General features: G+C 48.0%; 1 protein-coding gene across 2 annotated transcripts in view; it reads right to left on the reverse strand.

Annotated features, from left to right (window-relative positions):
- Tbcd (tubulin folding cofactor D) overlaps nucleotides 1-22,661 on the reverse strand; it is a 160,763-nt gene that overhangs the window by 64,607 nt on the left and 73,495 nt on the right. For both annotated transcript variants that reach the window (XM_032912781.1, XM_032912780.1), the window contains exons 14-15: nucleotides 9,169-9,325; nucleotides 372-429 (exon numbers count right to left, since the gene is read on the reverse strand). In XM_032912781.1, the coding sequence (XP_032768672.1) occupies nucleotides 372-429; nucleotides 9,169-9,325 (215 nt within the window). The remainder of the gene's footprint in view (nucleotides 1-371; nucleotides 430-9,168; nucleotides 9,326-22,661) is intronic.

The following is a 22,661-nucleotide window of genomic DNA, read 5'->3' on the forward strand; positions in this document are numbered from 1 at the left end:
CCTCCTAGAGCATGAAGGCGCCAGTGCCCTACCCTGTCATCTCTGGACCCATCCTGCCGTGTCCTGGAGGTTAGAAACATAGGATAAATTTCTTCTCCTCTGCAGAGCTCGGGCTATCCTGAATTTGGTCCGGTTATTGAACAGAAACCTGTTCCCTTATGCTTATTCAACCCTGACCTTCTCAAGAATCCCACAGTTAATGCCCTACAAGTGTTACCATGGAGACTGTTTTACTTGGTTCTTTCATCTGCTCTCCTTTGCTGCCACAGGGTATGGGTTTTCCAAAGCGACAAAGGCCCACATACAGGACACTGGCAACAGTTATGGCCCCACCTCCAGGAAAGGAATGCACTGGGGACAAGGAAACTTACAGAGGCTGCTCTTCTGCAGTTCACATTTCGGTCAAATACAGCAGCAATGACCAGGGCACTGTAAAAACAAGGAAAACGATTAATTAAAATGAAATACGCAAGGGCTGGGAAAATAGCTCAGTCAGTAAACTGCTCGCCGTGCAAGCATGAGATCCCTCATAAAAATGTTGGGGAGGTGGTGCACGCTTGTAATCCCAGGAGGTTCCCTGGGACTGCTGCCCAACCAGTCTAGCCTAAGGATGAACGCCAGGCCAACAGGAGACCCTGTCTCATCAGAGGAAGATTCCTGACCTGCACAGGCACAGACCGTGTGTCGTTACGGCGTTCACTCACTTGCTCACTTGCTGGACACCTGAATAAGCCTAACAGAAGGGAAGCTATGAGAGATTCTAGTAACCTCTAAGATATCAAACATTATAGACAGCCCCAGCCCTAACAAATGTCCTTAGATGGTGTACACTGAGCCTCTAGTGCCTTGGAGAACAATGCCTTTGGCCTGCTGGGATCATGATAAACGGTTCTAGAGGATGAGAGCTGGTCGTACACAGACGGTCACAACTGGGTGACCGACACCAACACTCCTAGGCCACAGCTACCTATACACTGAGCAGCAAGAGCTCCATGCACCCTGCAGGCAGCTTGACCCTTGGAAGCACCCAAACATATGGTTTCAACATTCCCCACAGGTCCCGGTATGAGGCATGATGGGGCATGCGTTGTCTACATCTAGGTTGAGAGAGATGGGACACAATGAGGATTAGATGAGGTCAGAGGATGGAGCCCAAGACTGATCCTCTGGGTTTCACAAAAGAAGACACGCCATGAACTCTGCTCTCTGCCCCTTTCAAAGTGGTATTAGTGCTCAGGACCCTCCTGGCAAGAAGGCCAACACTACATGCAGCCTCTTGACCTAGGAGGACCCAGACCACAGGTCAAAATAAGCCTTTTCTTTAGAAAGCGGTGTCCTTCAAGTCTTTGATTGAGTAACAAGAAACCTGCTATCAGGCAGGCAGCCAGTTATAGCAGTCGCCATGGAAACAGCACATGGAAGGCAGCTGCTAAGTCTCAATCCTTTCTACAGCCAGAAGCAATAATGTCAGACTAACCCAACTTTTCCTAGCTCTCCAGACACCCAACAGGCTTTAATTAAGTCTTCTTCTTATGTATCAAACTCCATTATTGTCAGAATCTTGCTCCTTCCCATCTCATGCCTCTCACCTCTCCTGCATCTATCACCAGTTACTGCTACGGGTCCTGCCCTCCAAGGGGAACACTTCGCAGGGAAGTATTTCCCCATCTGCTTGTTGGTTCCCACATCCCAGGGATGGTCTCAGGAAACAGCAATGTGCAAGGACCATGGACCAGCCAAGTCTGGTGTTCAACCTCATTTCAACTTTCCCAGCCATGCGGTGGGCACTGTGTACCAGGCACAGGAGAGAGAGCTGTGAGACCAGAGATTACCCTCCTGACTCACATTCTGGGGCCACTACCTCCCTCCTGTGAGCCTGGGCAGGGTTAAGTAGCCTCCGCAGACGAAGTTGAAGACTTGCACTCAATGGAAGTGGCACTTGGGAGGAGGATGCCTGCAATCCTAGACTCCAAATACCAACTAGGGATCACCAGAGGACAGAAATGATCAGAAGGTCTTTGGGTCTAAAAAAAAAAAAAACTGCTCAAGAATAAGCACCGAGACCACCAAGTCTAACGACCTGAGTTTGACCCCTGGGTCCCATATGGTAACAGAGATAACCAACTCTTTGCAACTTTAACCTCTAGACAGAGATCTTCAAACAAAACACGTGCGCGCACACACACACACACACACACACACACACACACACACACTTTAATTTTAATGTTAAAAAAATCAGGACCCTGCTAGGCAGGTGTGTGTCACAGGAGAGAACTTGTGCAACAAGAGAGGGGACAGATAATTCCAATACGAAAATGGGAGTGGGGCAGGGGCACAACTTTTCTGGCTTGCGGTAATTATTACAGTTTGCCACACTGAGAAGCAGAGAAATCTGATTTATAACAACAGAGGGTTCATCCCACCTCATCGTGAACATTTTTAAATTGTTTCTACCTTTAGCACACCACAGCAGCCTTTGTGAACAGTCTTCAGATCATAAAGCTGACTGAGGCCTGCATACACGTTTCCTGGTAACTTGTAAGCCATATACCTACTGCTGTTAAAAATTAAGTTTTTGCTACATACACACACACACACACACACACACACACACACACACACACACACACACACACACACGGTTCAGGGAACATCTTAGAAGAAGACAGGGGCAGAAAGAATGTTACTCTGCCCGGGCAAACTGACCAAAGTCCAATTTCAACCAAGTGTTCATCCTAGAGGAGTCAGGCCATTCAGAAAATAAAGCTGCTTTCTCATAGCTGTCTACACATTCTACCCAGCCAGGCACTGGGCAGGGATGAGGAAAATTCCAAATGGTATGTGCAGCCTGTGGAGATAAAGCCGTAGCTGTCCAAGAGGCTGATGTCAGCATGAGACTCATTCACTTCATTCCGCCGAGGGATGGGGCTCTGCCCAATTTTTCCTAAAGCACTTTCCACAGATTACTAGGCAGTGCTACAACTGCAGATAAGACCTGATAAGGTGGTAGGGTTAGGGTAGCCCCTATGGGGGAGCCCTTTCCCAACCCTACTTATCCTTCTCAGGTGTGTGGGTGGCTGAGAGAGTACCACACGTATGAATCGTAGGCATCTCTCCTGCGCTCAGCTTCAACACACAAAGCCCCAAGTAGGAGCTCCTCCCATGCAGACCACGTCCAGTTGGAGACAGATGCAGCAGGCCTTAGCCACCTACCTTGCCTATGGAGCCACCCCTCCCACAACCTCTCTGACAGGCCTGTATGCTCCCAAAAGCTCCAGCCTCTGTGATCCTAGTGATTCTCGGAGCCTAGGAACATGGCAATCATTCCTCCCTGAGCAGTGAGATTGCTAGGGACAGCTCTTGGTCTCTGACACGGAATACACACAAGCTGCTCCATGCAGACCTCTCCAAGGTATGGGTGAGCAAAGTGAGCCACAGGCCACAAGGAGTGGGACAGGAGTCAGAGTCCACTGCGGGCTGTTAGCACAGAGAAAGCCTGTACGCAACAGGTATCAGCCAAGAGAAGCAGCAGCCTCATGCACGTCCATAAAGTTAGCTTTCCCTTAAGCAAATGCTTTAGAAGTCACTGCTTCAGTAATAATTTTTCTTTTCTTTTTCTTTTTTTTTTTTTAAGAAAGGGTATCAGGATAGCAGCTCATTCTGTGGCCCAGGCTGCCTTGAACTCATAGTAATTCTCTTGCCTTAGCCTCTCAAGTGCTAAGATTACAGGCAAATCAGGATTTGCTGTCTCATCAAACTGAGAGATTACACTGAGGCAACTGTAACAATACCTGGAAAACACTGCTTTTTTAAGTAATAGTAAGTTTCTAAGTTAATTAAAAACAAATCTGCATGTACTTGTGATACAATAATGTTTATTTTTTTTTTTTGAAACAAGGTTTCTCTGTGTACCCTCTGTGTAGCACCCTCACCCTATAGACCAGGCTAACCTTAAATTTACAGAGATCTGCCTGCCTCTGTCTCCAGGGTGCTGGGATTAAAGGCATGTGCCACCACCTCCCAACTTTAACAGGTTTTAAGAGTTTTGATTTGGGTTAAATTCTTTTTTTAACTTTTTACTTAGTATGTGTGTGTGTGTGTGTGTGTGTGTGTGTGTGTGTGTGTGTGTGTGTGTGTGTGTGTCTGCATGTATGTCTGTGTACCATATGTGTGCTAAGCCTGAGGATTCCTGAAGAGGGCTTCAGAGTCCCTGGGACTGGAGTTACAGACAGTTGTAGGCTGCCCTTTGAGGGCTGCACTGAACCCAATCCTCTAGAACAGCCAGTAGTGCACTTGGCCACTAAACCATCTCTCTAGCTTTAGACTAAATTCCTTAAAACTCATTTCCTACTTTCAGAACAAGGCTGATATTTCAGAACAAGGGGTTTAATGATATTAGTCAAATAGAAACAGGAAAGTATCTTCCTAAGTCACTGCTTGTATGTGTACTAACCTTCACCTGGGTCTCACTCATCCATAGCAGACTTTTACCCTGTGTAAAAGTCACTACTCCTCTCACTTCAGAGAAAACCTAAAGAGCAACACCTGGCACCACAGTGAAAGCCACCATGTGAGGTGAGGTGTTTGTGGGTGTGTCCGCCTGCTTAGTTTCTCTGGGGAAGCTGTGAGATAGCTCACCAGGATTTAACCACACAGAAGGGATCCTCTTTCTGGTATAAACCTAGGGAAAGTGAGTGGCATGCCTCAGCCTGCCCCCCTCCTTCCCCACAGTCTTATACCTTGGCTCAGCATACACGGTGAGAACAGCGTTCACCACAAACTAATTCTTTTTTCATTTGTGTGATACTGCGTGGCACTTCAAAGCAAGCACACTTGCCTGTACAGGGGAAACAACAGCACTTCCATTCTGAAGTAACTTTTTAAAGAGAAGACTAATAAATCACTGTGAAACTCCATGGTTTTTTTGTTTTGTTCTGTTTTTAGTTTCAAATCACATTAAAATATAAGCCCTGCATTTTTACTGAATTTCTCTAAGATAAGAATCACCATGTGCTTTGGGGTCACAGCCAAGCCAGCACAAAGTTGGACCTGGCCAACCAAGATTATCTCCAATTGCCGGCCTTCTTCTCAACAGTTGTCTTCTCTCAGGAAGCTGGGCCATTGAGAGACTCGGAGAAGAATAAGACATAGCTTTGAGCAACGCTTGCTGTTTCCTTATTTTTTTTTTTTTTCAGGACAATCTTGCCCTGGAGGAAGAGATCCTACAGAGCCAATCCCAGGCCGTTCACAGGCAGCCCACGCTGCCCTGCCGGTTTGCACAGTGGAGGTGAGAGTCAGGAGCTGCCCCTGGCACAGGTGGGTCTGTGCCTGGGCGGAGTGAACGTCAACAGGAGCTCAGCTTACAAAAGAGTTTCAGGTGAGGAAATCACTGGAAGGTGACAGGCAGGGTGCTCTGGCAGCACCACACAATTTGCTTTCTTTTCCTTCCTGTAGATCAGATTTTGACTTCTGGTTAGAAGGAATCACAGCCACCCCATCGTGTTTCCACATCACGTCTTACTACTCCTGCCTTGCACTGCGCTTGACAGGGGGTCAGATTTGTGCCACAAAACAGTATTCCGGCTCTCCCTCTCTGCTCAAAGACAGAGAGAGATGGCTTCAAAAGGCCATCAAAATCACTGCAAAAAGATAAAAATATGCCTTGAAAATATTTTAAAACTCCGGAAGCAGAGTTGACACTGTGAGAGTAAGAACAACTCGTCCAGTTTCTTCAACCAAAGGTTAGTGGCTTTCCACTGTATCAGGCACCAGGTACAGCAGGACTCCTCACATCACCTCCCTGGTTCTTCCTATTTTATTCTGGGAACTATATTTGGACCTCAACTGCACTGTACAGGATACGCACAGAAGTTTGTGAAAGTAAAGATACCAAGATTTTATCATGTGCTAGAAATAATGGGCTTAAGAGCTGATAATTAAAAAGCATGGTCACTCATGACGAACCTCACAAGCAGGTCTGCAGGGCACACCCGACCGATACTCAGACGCACAGAGCTTCAGGCAGGAGGTAGTGCATGCCCCAAGCTCACTGGTGCACCTGACTCACCAGATGCCCTCCCCCGCTGATGCCTGGAGTCAGATGGGCCAGGAAGGGGCAGGCACAGGTTCCTCAGAACCTGTCTAACCAGCTAGAAATCTGCAGCAGCTCAGCTCCAAAGGGCACTGCTGCCCATCTGCTGGCTGCCAGCTTAGAATCAGGCGGCTGTGAAGCACAGGCTGGCAGCCCTGCAAACAGACAGCTGCAGTTTTCCGTGTACAACATACAGACACGAGTTCCCCAGCAACCCCTCAGGCTTGTCCCACAAGCCACAAGTCCAAACCCTCCAAGCCCAAAGAAACAAGTGGACCCACGGGAGTTCTTACAGACTACAGGTAGAGAGGGCTGTATAACAACTTCTCCTTGGCCAGGAAATTCAGGGTCATTCCAGAGACTGAGCTGTATATAAAGTGAAGGGCTCATCTGTGCTCACCCACTAAATCTCAACAGAAGCCAAATTCTCCACAGCACACTCAACACTTCAACCCAACATGAAGAGGACCTCTTACCTCCCCATGGCACATGCCACACTCAGAGCAAGCTCAGTTCACATAAGTCCTGGGAAGACCATGCCAAGCCCAACCTGGGCCACCTTCTACAGTTCTCAGACAGAAACCTCATGACCAAGAGCTTGTGCAGGGCCAGCAAAGAGAGCCTTTTTGTCCCGTCCCCCCCCCCCAGTATAAAAAGAGAATAGAGTGTTGAGTAGGAAGTAGGCATGGAGACAGATGTGACCCTGACATGGCAGCAATGACCTGCCAGGAACCTGGGAAGAATGGGAAGGACCTTTGGCTCTGATGTGCAGTTGCCTTTTCTTCCCTGAGTAGTAAATGGTGACCCTGAAGCAAAAGGTACCATGTTCCTTCAGCAGCTATGGAAGCTCCTCAACATACTGTTCTAAGTGTGGGAAAAGCTGGAGCTAGAGAGGACAGACCAGAGTCCAAAGACCACCTACAGCCGTAACACCAAGACTCAGCAGCCAACTTCAGAGCCAAGCTTTTCGCAGACTGTTTCCTTTGCAACATCCACCCAGAGATCAATCGTTGTTGTGACACGAGTTCTATAGCATGGAGTGAAGACATGCACTCTGGTGGGAACTGTGTAATCCTGCATTTTCCTTCAGGACCAGGTGCCCCACAGGGTCCTCCAATCATCAGGACCTCTCCTCTGTACCTCCTGCCTTCAAAACCTGCAGAAAGGCTTTGAGTCCCCACACTCAACAAAAACGAAGTTAGCCACATGCTCCCTCTAACATGGCCACATGCTCCCAGGCCAGCAGGCCAGCTCCTGTTCCCTTTACTCTATTATTCCCTCCCTCAGGCCATCTGCCTTCCTACATCCTGGATTAGAGGAGGGAGGACATGGCATAGCATCCTGGGGGGTCGCTGCTCTCTGAACAAAACGGTTAGACTGAATGGAATCTGTCCGGATGTTTCTACTTTGAAACAGGAAGCAAATGCACATCAGAGCCAAGCGTCCTCCCATCCTTCACAATCTCCCAGGGCCACATCAGGGTCAAGTCAGGGTCATGCCAGCTCTACGCCTATCTCCTACTCAACACTGTATCCTCTTTTCATCTTCAGGGCTGCAGCTCCCTACCAGACAGAGCTGAGGAACTGAACAGGATGCCATCAGTGTAAAGGAGCTTCACTGCTCTGGGACAGCTGTGAACAAGAGAAAAACATTTCTGCTACTTACACAAGATACAGCGAGAAAGCTGACGATGAGGACAAGGAACAGTTGCAAGAACCTCCCTCAAAGCCACATAAACAGCAAACAGGTGCATCTGCATGGCAGTGGAGTGGGAAACGGAGGTCACAGCTAAGGACCAGGCCTGAGGCTCAGCAGAAGGCCCTGGAAAGCTGGGCTCTTGCCCCTTCTCACCCAGAGCCAAGTCTACAACCAACAGCACAGCTTACTGGCAACCATGCATGTGTCATGTCCCCGTGAGTTGTGCCCCGTCAGTTATGTTTATGCCCCATAGGATCAAACAGGTCCAGGGCGGCTCCTTTATGAGAGCAGGTGGTTCCAGTCAGATGTCCAGGGGGAAGATTCTGAAGCTGAGTCTTGAAATGAGGTGAGGGTGTGAGTAGCACCATAAGGATGTTCTAGGGGATCCTGGAAACTTAGCATCTGGCCCACACTTTCAGAACTCTGGGAAGTACTGGAACATCTGCTTTTCCTGAGGCCTTGTCTGTCTCATCTTCCCAAGCTGTGTGGCCAGTACACTCCCACCTCACCTTCATTCAGCAACTTGCAGAACGAACAGCACTGGAGAGCTCGGTGAGCAGGGAGATAGTCACAGAGGTGAGTGGCAGGTGCCCAGTCACTGGACTCCAGTACCTCTGGCCAATGAGAGGCAGGGTCGCAGGTTAGGGCAGTAGCTCTGAGTCTGCAGGCTCTTAACAGGAGCTCAGTGACCTCAGAAACTTCACGGCTTAGGCATGGTACCAGAGCTCTTCTGCCTGAATTTCTAGAGGTTTTTGCTTTTTCTTTTCCCTTTCCCTCGGAAGGATGCAGAACAAGTGTGTCCTCAGCACAGATGTCTTTTCAGCAAGTGGCACATAAATTTGGGGGGCGGGGGGTAGCAGTAACCTTTCTTAGAGTTCAAGCTTCATTCTGAGGAGCCAAAGGAGGGCACCAAGTAGCTAAATGCTCATCATGGCATGAACAAGATAATGGGTCCTCTCTGTCTGAGTCTTTTCATGCTCACTAGGGCAAGACCAGTGATCTGCTCTGTCCTCAGCACACTGTGGAGCTGCTAATGGCTCCAGAGTATTCTAGTGACTGAGCTTCACTCTGGTCCCATGCAAGTAGTTTCTTCTGACATTTGGAAAGGTCTGAAGTGAGACCTGGAACCCATCTGCTTCCCTGGACAGCCATGTTTGGAACTCTATCTCCCCACATAGCAGATCCTGTCCCATTTCATAAAATAAGGCAGTCTTTTCCTTTATTGTCCACCTCTTAGAGGGGAGGGGCGCAGCTATATTGGCAGTTGTAGAGACTGGTTTACCTAAAGCCAACAGGTTCTGGGCAAATAGTATGTCTATCTGAGGTATGTCTGCCACATGACACAATTACCCTTCAGCACAACCAAAAGGCTTTACCTTGAAATGGCAGTCACAAAAGGTGTCAACTCCTGAGGCTCGTAGGCACGTGCAAAAGCCCAGCACACATAGCAGGCAGCATCCCTGACGTTGGCCCCCACGCTGCAGGCACCCCGCTTCTCATCGTAGGTAAGGGCCTTCAGGATCACTGTGACAACTGGCAGGAGACAAAAACGATGAGCATCTGATGGTATAGCATGAGGCAGGATCACAGACAGGAGTTAAACTCTACTCAGAAAGACAAACAAGCCCTGAAAGGAAAACAAGTCCACCGGCTCACAGGTGAAAGGGCATTTTTGAGTTTCCCAAGAATTACTTAAAGAAATGACAGTTCTTCAAAACAAGAACCACACAGCTAGGCTACCAAACCTGTGGCCATACCAACAGAGTGCAAACCTTAGAGACCCACACCAGCATAGAAAAGGACTCTGTATTTATGGGGAGTCTTGGTGACACCCACAAATGAGGCAGATGGATGTGAAGCCACAGGACACCATCCAAATCTTATTACTACAACTTCAACAACCTCAGAGAGGGGAGGAGGCACCAGACCTGGACCAGAGAGGGGTCCTTGAAGTTCCAGGACTGAAGAGGCTGCAGACGCAGAAAGCCAGCCCTAGGTTACCCTATGTAACAGGATTGTCTGCTTGTTTGATCATATAAAGTGTCTATATTAGCCAACAGATAAAGTCACATGAATCCCTCTTCCGATTCTAGTGAAAGTATACAACCAGGCAATTGATACACATGCACGCACAGAGACAGACAGACAGACACACACAGAGACAAACACACACACACACACACACACACACACACACACAGCAGTTGACACAAAGAGGCGATGTGTGCAAGAATACTGGAACATTAAATTATTACGGTATTTATAGCACTCCTGAGTGTTTACCTGAAGGGCTCTAAGTCATCACAGATACACTTGCTCATCAATGAGTTCTGTTCTGTATAAGGCAGTGTCTCACCACATGGCTCTTGTTGGTTGACCTCAAATTTGCTATGTAAATCAGGCTAAGCTACCCTTGAACTCTCTCCCTGCCTCAGCTTCCTAAGTGCAGGGATTAAAGGTGTGTGCCACCATGCCCAGCACATTCATAAATGTTTATTTGCAGTATTGTTCTAAATGGCTAAATTATAGAACCAATTTAGATATCTGTCAAGAGAAGAATGGATAAAGAAATATAGCACATCTAAACAATTAAGTTTGATTCCACCACAAGTAAAAGCAAGTCAGGGGTTTCATCAATAAAGTGTCTGTAACACAAACATGAAGACCTGAAGCCGGCTCTCTAGCACCTCTATAAAAGTTGAGCATGTTAGGGTGTGTAACCCCAGCTCTTGGTAAATGAGGAGACAAGAGGATCTCTCTGGAGCTCATTGGACAACCAGCATAGCCAAACCCATGAGCTCCAAGATCAGTGAAAGAACCTGTCAGAGAATAAGATGGACATCAACAGGAGATATCTAACATTGACTTCTGACTCCCACACGCATGTGCACACACATGTACACTCTCACACAAACACACACAAAACAAACACAAATGAAATCATGCTATTTACAGGAAAATGGATCCAAATGGAGATTATTACACATTAAGCAAAATAGCTTGCCAGATAAATATCATGTTTTTCTCTCATTTGTACATCCTAGATTTCATGCAAAAACCATGTATATACGTGACATGAAAAATCATGTGTATACGTGACATGAAAAAACCATGTATATACGTGACATGAAAGTAGAAGCAAAAGCACCTGGGAAAACAGAAGGAGGCTAACAGGAGGGGAAGGGAGAGGGAACACGGTGAGGAGCTCAGTAAAAGTATACTATACACTTCTATGAAAATGGTCTTTTGAAACCCAGTACTGTGTACAGCAGTTATATGCTGACGGAAGGTAAAATCAGGGCTGAGGAAATGGCTCAGTTGGTAAAGTCCCTGCCACGTAAGCTTGAGGACCTAAGTTCACATCCCCAGCACGCACATAAAAATCCAGGCATAGTGCTGCATGCTTGTAATCCTAGCACCGGAGAGGCAGAGAAGAGAGGAGCCTCGTGGCTTGCTGGATGGCTCATCTTGCCAAACAGGTGCAACCCTAGATTCGGTGAGGAACCTTGTATTAAAAATAAAGTAGAAAGGGATAAAAGAGACCCAAAATTGACCCCTGGCCTACACACACACACACACACACACACACACACACACACACACACACACACACACACACACACATAGTGATACCTACGCATGCATACCACACAAATAATAATAAAAACCAATGTTACTGTGCATTCTGTTCTGTATATTTGTGTATTTGTGAAGAGCTGCTTACTAAAGATGGAAGCCCCTGTCATGTGAAGGAACACATTGCTGTAGACTCTGCCAGAGCTATGATGCGAGCAGGACGCTCCTCTGTCCCTTTAGATATGACAATGGAATTTGAATGCAGGGCCTCACACGTGATTAACCTTACTGGCAGGAGTTCGCCACAAGCACTGAAGGCCATAAAGGGAAGATTCACAGCTGACAGATAAATCAAGGAATTTAGTCAAATACCAGCAGCAGACACAAAAGGCATGTGAGTGTCCAGGGACTCCAAAAGCAAGATAAATGGAGCACACTGACTCTAGGACTGCATGCATGCCGCCCTCAGAGCCTGTACTCTATATCCTTACCACACACAAGTCCCAACCCTGTGTCCACCAACAGTGTGAGGAGTGGCACCACTTAGATGTGTGCATGTGAGGTGCCCATCTCCTGCATGTGCAATTATCCACCAGAAAATAGACCTAGAAATATATAGGCAAAAAGAAAAAAACCAAACAAACAAAACTCTGAAGGGCTATTAATGTTACAAAACCAAATCCTGCCTTTTTGCTTTTAAGGATTTTTCTATATAAATATGAAATAGTTATGGTTCAATGGAATCTATTTCACATACCTGTGGTATTTCACAGAGGCTGTAAAATGTGCACAGGACAAGTGCAAGAGGCATGAACATATACATCCTTCGTTTAGCCTGGCCCTGCTAAGAACGCCAAATAAGGCCTATCCCCTGACAAGTCTCAGTCCCTGAATATTGCAGCATTAGGAATGTGATTGTGGCTTCTAGATGTCTAAGACAGAGCCCATTTTCCTAGCAGTTTCTCATATAAGTGGCCACATTGAAGTCTTGGGCATAGTTTAGGGCCCAGTAAGGGCCAGCTATTCCTGGCCTCTCCACAGCCAAGCTCTGAGTCAGCCCCATCCACAGAAGCAGCTCCTCCATTCCAACAGCTGGGCCCAGCCCCACCTCCCATCCTTCCAGAGGCACTCTGTGATCACAACAGCTAGCTTTCACATCATTCTTGAGATCCCTACAGCTCCTACCCAGTTCCCAATTGGCCTTACAGTCCCCTTCTCTGCCAGAACTCCCACTGCAGAGTAAGTCCCAGAGACTCCTTTATCCTACAAGGCTTCTCTGCACCCCAGGAAACAGGCACACACAAACCACCTTGGGTGCCACAGATTAGAAATTATATCTACAATTATCTCCACTAGAACTATATCCAATTTGCTATGCTGAAAGGTCCTCTGTTCTACTGAAACAGGCCTAGCTGACCTGGAATTACTCCAAGTTTGCTAGTATATAGCTCAAATTCACAACTCTGTTAATTAACGGGTTGCCCACTAGGGAGCAAACAATGTCAAGAAAATTGGCTGTGGCACCTGTGGGAGGGCAGTGTCCATATGCGCAGTGTCACTGCCAGCTGGACTCCCTGGAGCTCAGTAGGCACCACAGCCCAGATGCTCTGGGCAAGGCCAGCCAGCAAGCCTCTGGCCTCAGGGAAACCTGAATGTGTTCTCTAAGTGTCAACTTATCACTCCACAGGACAAAACCAATTTCCAGACAGACAACTACGAGTGGCAGTGTCAGCACTCTCAATGTCCACTTCACACTCTCCTACACCTTGCCAGGAAACTGGTGCCACACAAGAGCAACCCCAGACACAGATCTCCCACACCACAGTACCCACCCCAGCCAGGGCACCCAGGCTTCTGTCCCCAAACTGAAGTAAGATAATTTTGGAATCTAGCCCTTCTCAGGAACTTGTGACATAGCCAGACATAAGAAAATCAAGTGATGGGTCTGAATCCACTAACAGTATGTCTTGATGGACTTTCTCAGAGTGTAACCCTGTTTACTGTTCAGGGTATCTGCTGGGAGGATATCTGCTGGTTCCAACTGCCCATCCCAACCGAGAGGCCACAGGAGTTGCAGGTTCCAAGAACCCACTCACCTCTTGCCTGTCTCCAGATAGGGCCAGGACCTTCAGATGTCAAAATATGCTGAGACTCCCATGCCTGTGTCCTTCACAGTTCTAGGCTAGAAAGGCAGAACGTAAAGCTCATCAGGCCTCAGGCCCCACAGCCACCTATGGATGCCAATGCTGCCCAGCATTTGACTGTCCTCCTCCTATTCTGTCCCACAGCCCAGCCAGCAGTCTTCAGGGACAGCATCCTGGCTTTTCGTGTACTGCGATACTTAAAAACATCCTCCACAAATGCACAGCAAACACAGGAGCTAACAAAGAATATGGCACCGACGACTGGCTGCTAAACGGAGGCTGGCCTGGTAAGGGCAGGATGCTATGCTATGGATCACTGGAAAGGAACTGACTTGTCGAAAGGACAACGTGGGAAAGACAGCAATGACTGAGCCTGTAACAAAAACATAGGGAAGCCAGACTGCTGCCTCTGATTCATCCTACGGTAGTGAGAGCAGCAGCCGGGCATGCGTAGACAGGTTGGGCCCATTTCTGCTGCTTCTGGGGGGCGGGGGAGCTCTATAGAGCTGTCCAGCCTCTCCATGTGAAAGGAAGGCATTGAGTTTCCAGCTCTGATATTCAGGGCTCTAGGAAACAGAAGTCAGAGTATCTTTAGTGGCTACAAGGGCACTGGGCACTCACAAAGCTGGGCTCGGAGGAGGGGGATGGTGATTTGGAACAGGAAACTCTTTGCCTTCAACCTTTACATAATCATTATCAGACAGAAATTCCGAAACAGCTCTTTCCAGATCCAACAGGTTTAAAATAAGGAAACTGTTCAATAGCTTTGAACAAAAACCTTTCTCATGGTTCCAATTACACACTGCGAATGCATGTCAAATATATATATCATACCCCAGAGGGCTTCCTTTTGGCAACTTAGAGGAGTCCAGCAAGGTAATTTAAACACCCTTCTCTCTAGACAGCATGTCGTTTGTTTAACACAGGCTGCCTAAGGAAGCAGCAGCCTCCAGGTGAGAGCAGTGATTTAACCCCCAGAGCCCCACATTTCTCACTGCAGGGTCCGTAGAGCCTGTAAGCCAGGGACACAAAGATTCAGCTATCATCTACATAAGCAGAAACAACCAACCCATAAAAATCACCACAAGGTTACATCTCCTGACAGCCACTCAGCCATACTAATTTAAAAGAAGTTAATGCATTGGGCAATTGTGGATTGTACAGGTTCCTGAGGTGTGTCTGGTGCAAACCCCAGGCTTTGCTCGACCTTCCCAATCCAAACTCGATGGTAAAGAACTTGCAGAGATGAAGGTGTACAGTGGTGTGACCAATCCTAAGAGGAGAGTATGAAAATATCAACTATTCTAATGCAGTCTAGGAGGCCAACAATAGGTAAAATGCTGGCCATGGACAGACAAACACACCACAGAGAGCAGTGTCTCCCAAGCTATGCCCAAATTCATGCACTGTCCTGAGGCACCTCATCCTATGAGTGGAGCCACACTCAGACCCAGAAGCCTGCCCACCGAGCCTGAGCCTCAGAGGTCCAGCTTCCAGGATCAGGTGTGGCTGCAGGACCTGCCCCTTGTACCAACAGCCATCATACTACCCTTAAGAATGTAGTTCAACTGGCTCGGGAAAAATGCCCCTTGAATGTGCTGAAGACAGAAAGAAAGATCTACAGAACACCGAGCTCCATAGACCTCTGGATTGATTTCCCACAGACCGTGTCAGAATGGCCCGAGAAGCCCCCTAACCTACAGCAGCAGTAGCATCTGGCCTACGGCTACGGAACCCTCAACTGTGGGACAACTCACCCCTTGCCAGTGCTGCAAGGCACAGTCTCAGATGTCACCTGGTGTGTACCCTCCAAAGGCACTTCAGGGGTTACCTAGAAAGCAGTCATTACATTAAGCCCACACTTAATCCAGAAAAAGGTTCTACATTCATCTGGGCCCCAGCAACCCCACAACTACACAGCCAAGAGCCAAGGCCCATCTTTCACACAACGCAGCCAGGTGTCCTGAAGATCGCATGAGAAACTCCAACAGGCAGGTACACAGTTATCAGTTAGGCGGTGCCCTTCATCCCAAACATGCTTCCACCCCAGAAATCCAGTCACAGGAGAAGACAGTTCCACTTTAGATGAAGTCTCACTAGGGAAGGACCCTTCAGAAACTCTAAGCCCAACCGAACATTAGCTTCCTGGTGGGTACAACGGATTCTGCTGGGAACAATGACAAGAAACACATTGGTGAAATGCCCATAACCACTTCCATCCCTATCAGAGGGAGAATTAGACGAAATCCGTAAAGCAGGTGGTAAGAAGTATGGGGCACCTACAAACACAACATTCCTGAGGGGTGTGACTGGAAGTAGACGACAGAGGGGAGACATGGGAGTGGTACTGAGGGAATGCAATTCTCATGGTGATACTATATTAAAATCTCAGCTATGGGGGTAGTCTAGGCAAAGTTACAACTGGGACTGATGGCATGCCAGGACTGTTGGACAGACAGACAGACAGACAGACAGACAGACAGACACACACACACACACACACACACACACACACACACACACACACACACACACACACACACACACTTGTCTGAGAATCTCTGTTAGCTACAGTCTGTGCCCAAGCCAACACTGTAATTCTGAAAAATCCACTGGGCCTTCCTAAACATTTCTTTGTAATCTTGTAAACCTGTTAAATGCTTCAGAATGGAAAAGAAAAAGAAAAAAGGTGCTACAGTCTGGATATTAAGTATACGCCCGGAGATTGCTGAGGGCTTCATACTGAGATCAAAGGGCTGATCGCAAGGGTGCTAACTCTATCAATGGATATTGAAGATCCCACAATGCACGGTCAGTGGGCCCTGAAAGGAGGAAGCAGACCACTGGAGAAATGCTTTAAAAGATTACATCTCTTGCTTCACTCTCTCCTGTGCTTGCCTCCTGGCCCCCACCATAGCAGAACAGCTTCCTTTGCCATGATGGCTTGCATCACACCATAGGACACCTGATCACAGTCTGACACCTTGGTATCATAAGCCAAAGAAAACCCTTTATTCCTAACTTTTCTCAGGTAAACTGTCAAAGCAATGAAGAGTGACTAGCACTGAAGTCAAAGCAAGTTGAGACCCAGCCTGGGATGTACAAGATAGAGATCACCTAAGAAGTGCCAAAGGGCAGCCTGAATACCACCTGTATACGCCAGCAGTGCCTTGACCCCAACATAGGCTGTATTTGTGCAGGTATGACAACGATGTCCCTCCCAGTACCCCAAAATACCTACACACAAGCGGTGCGAGGAAACAATGTTCTGCACTTAGAGTGTCCCCCTAAAACTTGTGTCTTGAATTATGAGCACTGAAGTGTTGGTACAATGTGACCTAGGATCAGGTTATAAAGAACCCACCAAAAAATGGAATAGTGTACAATAAGGCAGCCTAATAAAGGTCTTAAGCCCATCCTCACAGAAGGACATACCAAGTGTGAGTAAGGGGACATTGTCTGACTCACGATGTGCGAGCTGCTTCATCTGGAACTGAACTAGCAACTGTGCTAGTTGCTCCAAACTGGGTACAAGCAGTAAGTTTCTTATGTCTACAAATTAATTGTTCAGTATGAGGTGTTCTGTTATAGGAGCCCAAAAGAACTGACGCTATGTCCAGAAAAGCACAGAACTCTGAAAAGCCATACTGATTAAGCACAGTCTAGCACCTGCCTGAATGGAAAGGCCAAAGGCCCTTCTTCTCCATTCTCCAAATGTTACCAGGAAGACATGGAGACGGCATCAGTGAGCAATTAGGGATCTAGGACAACAAGAAAACATCCACTAGGCTACATTTCAAAGATGTCTGAGAGAATCCAGCCACACAGCTTTGTCCCAGCATGCACAGCAAAGATTCCACGTGAAGCCAGGCTTACCAGCTCACACTTGTAATTCCTGCACTCAGGAAGCCGGGGCAAATGAATTTCTGTGAGTTCTGGTTCAGCCTGAGCCAGTGAATGAACCCTGTCTTTAAGAAACACAAAACCAAAACCAAGCAAATCAAACAGCTTCTGTGAGAGCCCACACACACAGTTAGGGTGACAGGACAGGCAGCAAGAGTTCACTTGTGCCCCCACATATTCCAGGGAGTTGGCAGAAGATACCAAGAGTGACCATGCAAGTTTTCAAGACAAGGGGGAAGTCAAGTGTTCTGTCCCTTGGAGGACACCAGTACTTTCCCCAGGGGTGTGCTTCTCTCCAGAAGGAGCAGCCTACCTGGAGGCATTACTAACACCAGCTAACCAAAGGCAGCAGTGCCTATCTCTCAGTTCAAGACTGTAGCCACCTCCCACCCATATTCCACACCCTGGAAGTAACAGCTACCACCAAAGTGGCACAACAGGTCTATGCTGTCCGCCCTTTCACCACAATGGAGAGTCATCTTCAAATGCAAGTTGCTGCTCTACAGCACAAGGGTCTTTGGAAGAGGACACAAATGAAATATGGTGTCCAAGTACTGTCAGGTGCTCTGACAGCAACTGCTAACAAGAGATGACAGATGAGCTAGAGGGGAAAGTCAGACATCCATGGAACACCCGATTCCTTTCCCACCAAACCCCACTTTACCAGTACAGGCCAACTGAGGCCTAAACGTAGGGTCTAGACAAGACAATAAGCTCATGTGGGGTTTTCCGTCCATGCTGGACTAAGTCTTCCAAGGCATCCTTTCCCTTGGATTCCATCCTACTTGTCTCGACAGAATGTGCATACAACCCCACAGACTGTATTATTGCACCTGTCCCATGTCAGAGCATGTACACAGCCCCCACAGACCTCATCCTAACTAACTGCCCATGACTGAGGATACACAGTACCATGGACCCCATATTTCATGTGCCCATGATAGGACATGCACATCCACCATGGGCTCCATATCACATGCCCAGAGCAGGGAATCCATAGTTGCACCTCCTCTTCTCTATGATCTGCATTACTAAACATGCCAACACCCCCATGTACCTCATCCTGTATTATCCAAGCAAAATCAAGTTGGGATATCCAAGCAAGGTCAAGGCAGCCTCTCAGGGAAACAGAACACAGACTCCTCAACATAGGTCAAAGGAATATGCTTCTCACAACTGCCCAAACACACAAGTACCTCAACAAGCATGGCCTCTGGGGTGTGGCTAGGGCTCCTGACAGGAGTTTAGTGGTGCCCACCAAAGGCACACAAAAAGACACCAGGCTGACAAAAAAGACTCAATACTTTCTCCATCACCAGTCAGCCAGCATCTCTAACTACTGGCTCTCAAAGCCACTCAAGTGCTGACTTCCAGCCAAGTCAAGCCCCTCCAGGCTAGTACTCAGTATTACACTGGTCCTTTTTCCAGTGATCCTATTGGTTTTTTGCCAATTAAACACTCCTAGAATCCCCGAGTGACCATTTCCAACAAGACCTAGCACTGGCTCCCTTTATCTCTGCCATTGGTTTCTTTTGTTATCACCCCAGCAGCTGCCACAGAGGGAAGGGCCCATCAGTTCCTGCTTACAACCACCACCGCAGGTCACCACAGAGGAAGGACATGGCATGGCATAACCACGAGGCAGGAGGTGCCTCCAGGACCAAGGGTGTGCTCCTCTGCTGATGCTGTGCTGCTGGCACAGAAACACCCACAGCTAATGACAGAGTCAAGCCCAGCTGCATGAAAGAAGCAAAAGCAGCGTCCCGGAGGATTAAAGGCTAAACCAGGAACACAGGAAGTCGAGACCAGTCCTACCTGACTTTCAGCCGGGGTCCCCAGCCCTAAGGCCCAGGCCACCAGTGGCCCAGGACAGTGACCCTGGCTCTAGCCTCTGGGAGTATCACAGGTATTTCAGGGACAGCAGGATCCCAGGAGACTGAAGTGTCAGAGATGGGCCCTACCTAACTCAAGGCAATGTTGCAAGAGACACACAGGACTTCAGGAGAAGCAAGTGGCCCAGGATCATGGAGGGCACACCTAACATGGGTTAATCTCAAGCCTGGTACCCATCTTTAACTAAGGAACTAGAGAGGTTCTGATGTCATCATTCCACGTGTCTACAGCTTTCCTGGTCATGACCTGGTGGGTACAGCCCCACTGAGTAGGTCTCAGGTTTTCCGCCATCATACTGCCTGGCACTCAGCCTTGGTTACCAGTTCCAAAGGATGCTCAGTTGGTATCTGCAATTATGAATTCCAACCCCCATTACTTGTATTCACCACAGGGACTGGATTAAACAAAAGAAAATGCCTACCATCTGCAGGAACAGCACACAGGCAGCCACAACACTCGTTTTCCACAGCGCTCATTTTCTTTGGAAAACTAAGTCACTGCAGGAGGATGGCTATGGTTTAGAAGTGTCACAACCAAATGAAAAGGCTCATGTGTTGAAGACTAGGTTTCCTGCCAGTGGAGCCAATCATTGAGAGGTGGCCAGATCATACGGGTGCTGACTTAACGAACTAATCTACTGATGGACATTTAATTTAATGGCATTATTGGGAAGAAGAGGAACGTTGGGAGGTAGAAGCTTTTAGAGAAAATAGGTCAGTGAGGAGGTAGATCTTTAAGGGTCAAATGCCTCCTCCTACCCTTCTCCTTTTCTCTCTCCCTTCCTCCTCCTTCCTGGCCACCATGAAGCAAGCCATACTTTCCTCCTCCTTAGACTTGCACCACCATGACATTCTGTCTCATCTTGAGCCAAAGGAATGGGTCCAGCCAACCTTGGACTGAAATATCTGAAATCTGAGCCACAATCAATCTTTCATGTCAGGTCCTTTGTCAAAGTAACACATGACTGAGGTACATGGAGGACACAGCCCTGGAGACACCATCACCTTATGGGGCCACATGTAAGTGCACGACACCTGGGCTCAAGATCAAACACAGAGCCCTGATTCCCTGTAGAAGCTGAGTTCCACTCTTATCTACTGGCTAGATGTACCTCAAGTCCCTCCCCTTATCCCCACAAGCCCAAGGTGTCTGGGTAAAGCAGGCAACCGGGTATCAGGAACTAGATCGGTCTGTTCACAATCAGCCCTTTGCACAACAACAGAGACCAGCAAGCATGAAAATGAGATCAGAGAACAAAACACACGGAACTACCACAAGGGCACATGAAGAATGACTGTCAAGTGCACCAGGAACTGTGGCCCAGTCTCAGTGTCCTGCTGCCACAGCTAGCCTGACGTGCTAGAACCTGTGTTCTCCTTCCAGCAAAATCGGCTGCACAGCTCCCCAGTAGGCCACACACGCCACCACCAGGAAGCCTGGCTAGGAAGACACGGGAGGCAGGGTTGGATAGTGTGAAAGTAAGCTCAGGGAGTGGAAGGTTCTGATCAGGTAGCAAGACTTCTCACTAAATTATTTTTCATCAATTCGTCAGCAAGTTGGCTCAGTAGGTAAAGACGTTTGCCCCCAAACCTGACAGTTTGCCCAGGGATCTACATGATACAAGCAAAGAAAACACCCCCAAAAAGTTGTCCTTTGACCTCCACATGTGTGCTAGGACATGCATGAAAGACATACAAAATAAAAATAAATGAGATTTAAATTTTTTCATCCAACGGCATAAACACCACCACAGTGTCTAAAATAACAGAAAGATGTGGGTAGTTAGGCACCCTGAGTGCACTGCAAAGCCAAGATACTGTCACCCATGCTCAGATATCACAGGTCAGGTCTGGCCCTAAGCTGATTTCCACTTTGGAAAATAAATACAACAAACCGTGTAACACAAGTTGGGAGGTTTTATAATGCACATGGCTCCTACAGGCGCCTGAGCAGTAAAAACTGGAGCATATACCACCCTGACATGCCTATACTTTCCCTTACTGGACAATACATTAGTTCACACAAAATACCAACTCTGACTATGTAATTGCCAAATAAAAGCAAAAGGATTAGAGACATTCTAAAGTTTTGGAGTGCTGCTTTGCTGTTTTTGAGATGGGTCTCACGATGTAACCCTTAGAACTCATAGAAATTGACTCTCAATTGTTCAGAGTAAAGGTGTGAACCACCAATCCCAGTTAAAAGCCCCCCCCCTTTTTTTTTGAGACAGGGTTTCTCTGTATAGCCCTGGCTGTCCTAGATCTCACTCTGAAGACCAGGCTGGCCTCGAACTGAAGAGATCCACCTGCCTCTGCCTCCCGAGTGCTAGGATTACAGGTGTGTGCCACCACTGCCCAACTAAAAGCCCATTCTTAATACATTTGTGCATATATTTAGATATTCATATGCATACTGACAAGCAAAAGATACTACAGAGAATGGTAAATATATATTGAAGTTAACACAGATACTGTCAAGGGAATAAGAGCAACAGTGTGGGACTGTGAAAGGTAGCTTGGTTCCCGGCTGAGCTAACACTAGAAGCTGCAGGGACCCTGAAGGGATGGTAGGAGCTTTGCCTGTTCCCAGACACCAGGCCCCTGTCACTAGCTGCAGCCCCCCAATAGATCTGTGGCCATCAGTCATGTAAGGGTAACACCCCAAGACCCCCACAGGTAGGAAAGGACCTGACCTGTGGGCTCCTGTAGGCTCAAGACAGATCTCCATTTTAAGGAGGTACCTAAAGCCCTGGAGGGCTTAGCCAATAAGCTTTCCTTCCCAGAGACTCCTCCCTGCAAAAGGTATTTAATCTCAGGCCCATCCTGAGAAGTGGGTATGGTTTTACTCATCCATTTTCAATCATAACAATAAATACCTTAAAACCATGGACTGCCTCTTTTCACAGGGATCTGCCGTGGGGAGCCATGGAGAAGGCCTTCCCCTACAAAGCCACCTTCCTAGTCTCGGATAAAAGGCCTCTGTGCATGCCCAGCCACAGACACCAAGCTCAAGCCAAACTGCCTGTAGTCAAGCCTAGGATTCTCCCATGGGACCAGTTGGAGCTCCTCCCCCCTTGCCTCCCCCGACCCCCAGCCCCCACCTCCAGCCCCCACCCCCGAGCCAGATCCAGCCCTCAGGCCCAGATTCTGTTCTCAGCTCTTCTGGGAGTCCAAGAGCTTGGGAACCCCACAGCCCCAGCCTCATTATTGCAGGTCTGGGGATTCTGGAACCAGCTCCAGCTGTCCTGCACCTCAGACTGCACTTTCCCACCCCCCCCCAAACCCCTACACCCACCCCCTGGAGCAGTGTCCCCGGGCTTCCCTATGGCCTAACACCTGCCTGGTGACAACATG

Source organism: Rattus rattus, chromosome 9 (genome assembly GCF_011064425.1).
Source record: "Rattus rattus isolate New Zealand chromosome 9, Rrattus_CSIRO_v1, whole genome shotgun sequence".
Taxonomy (NCBI): Eukaryota; Metazoa; Chordata; class Mammalia; order Rodentia; family Muridae; genus Rattus; species Rattus rattus.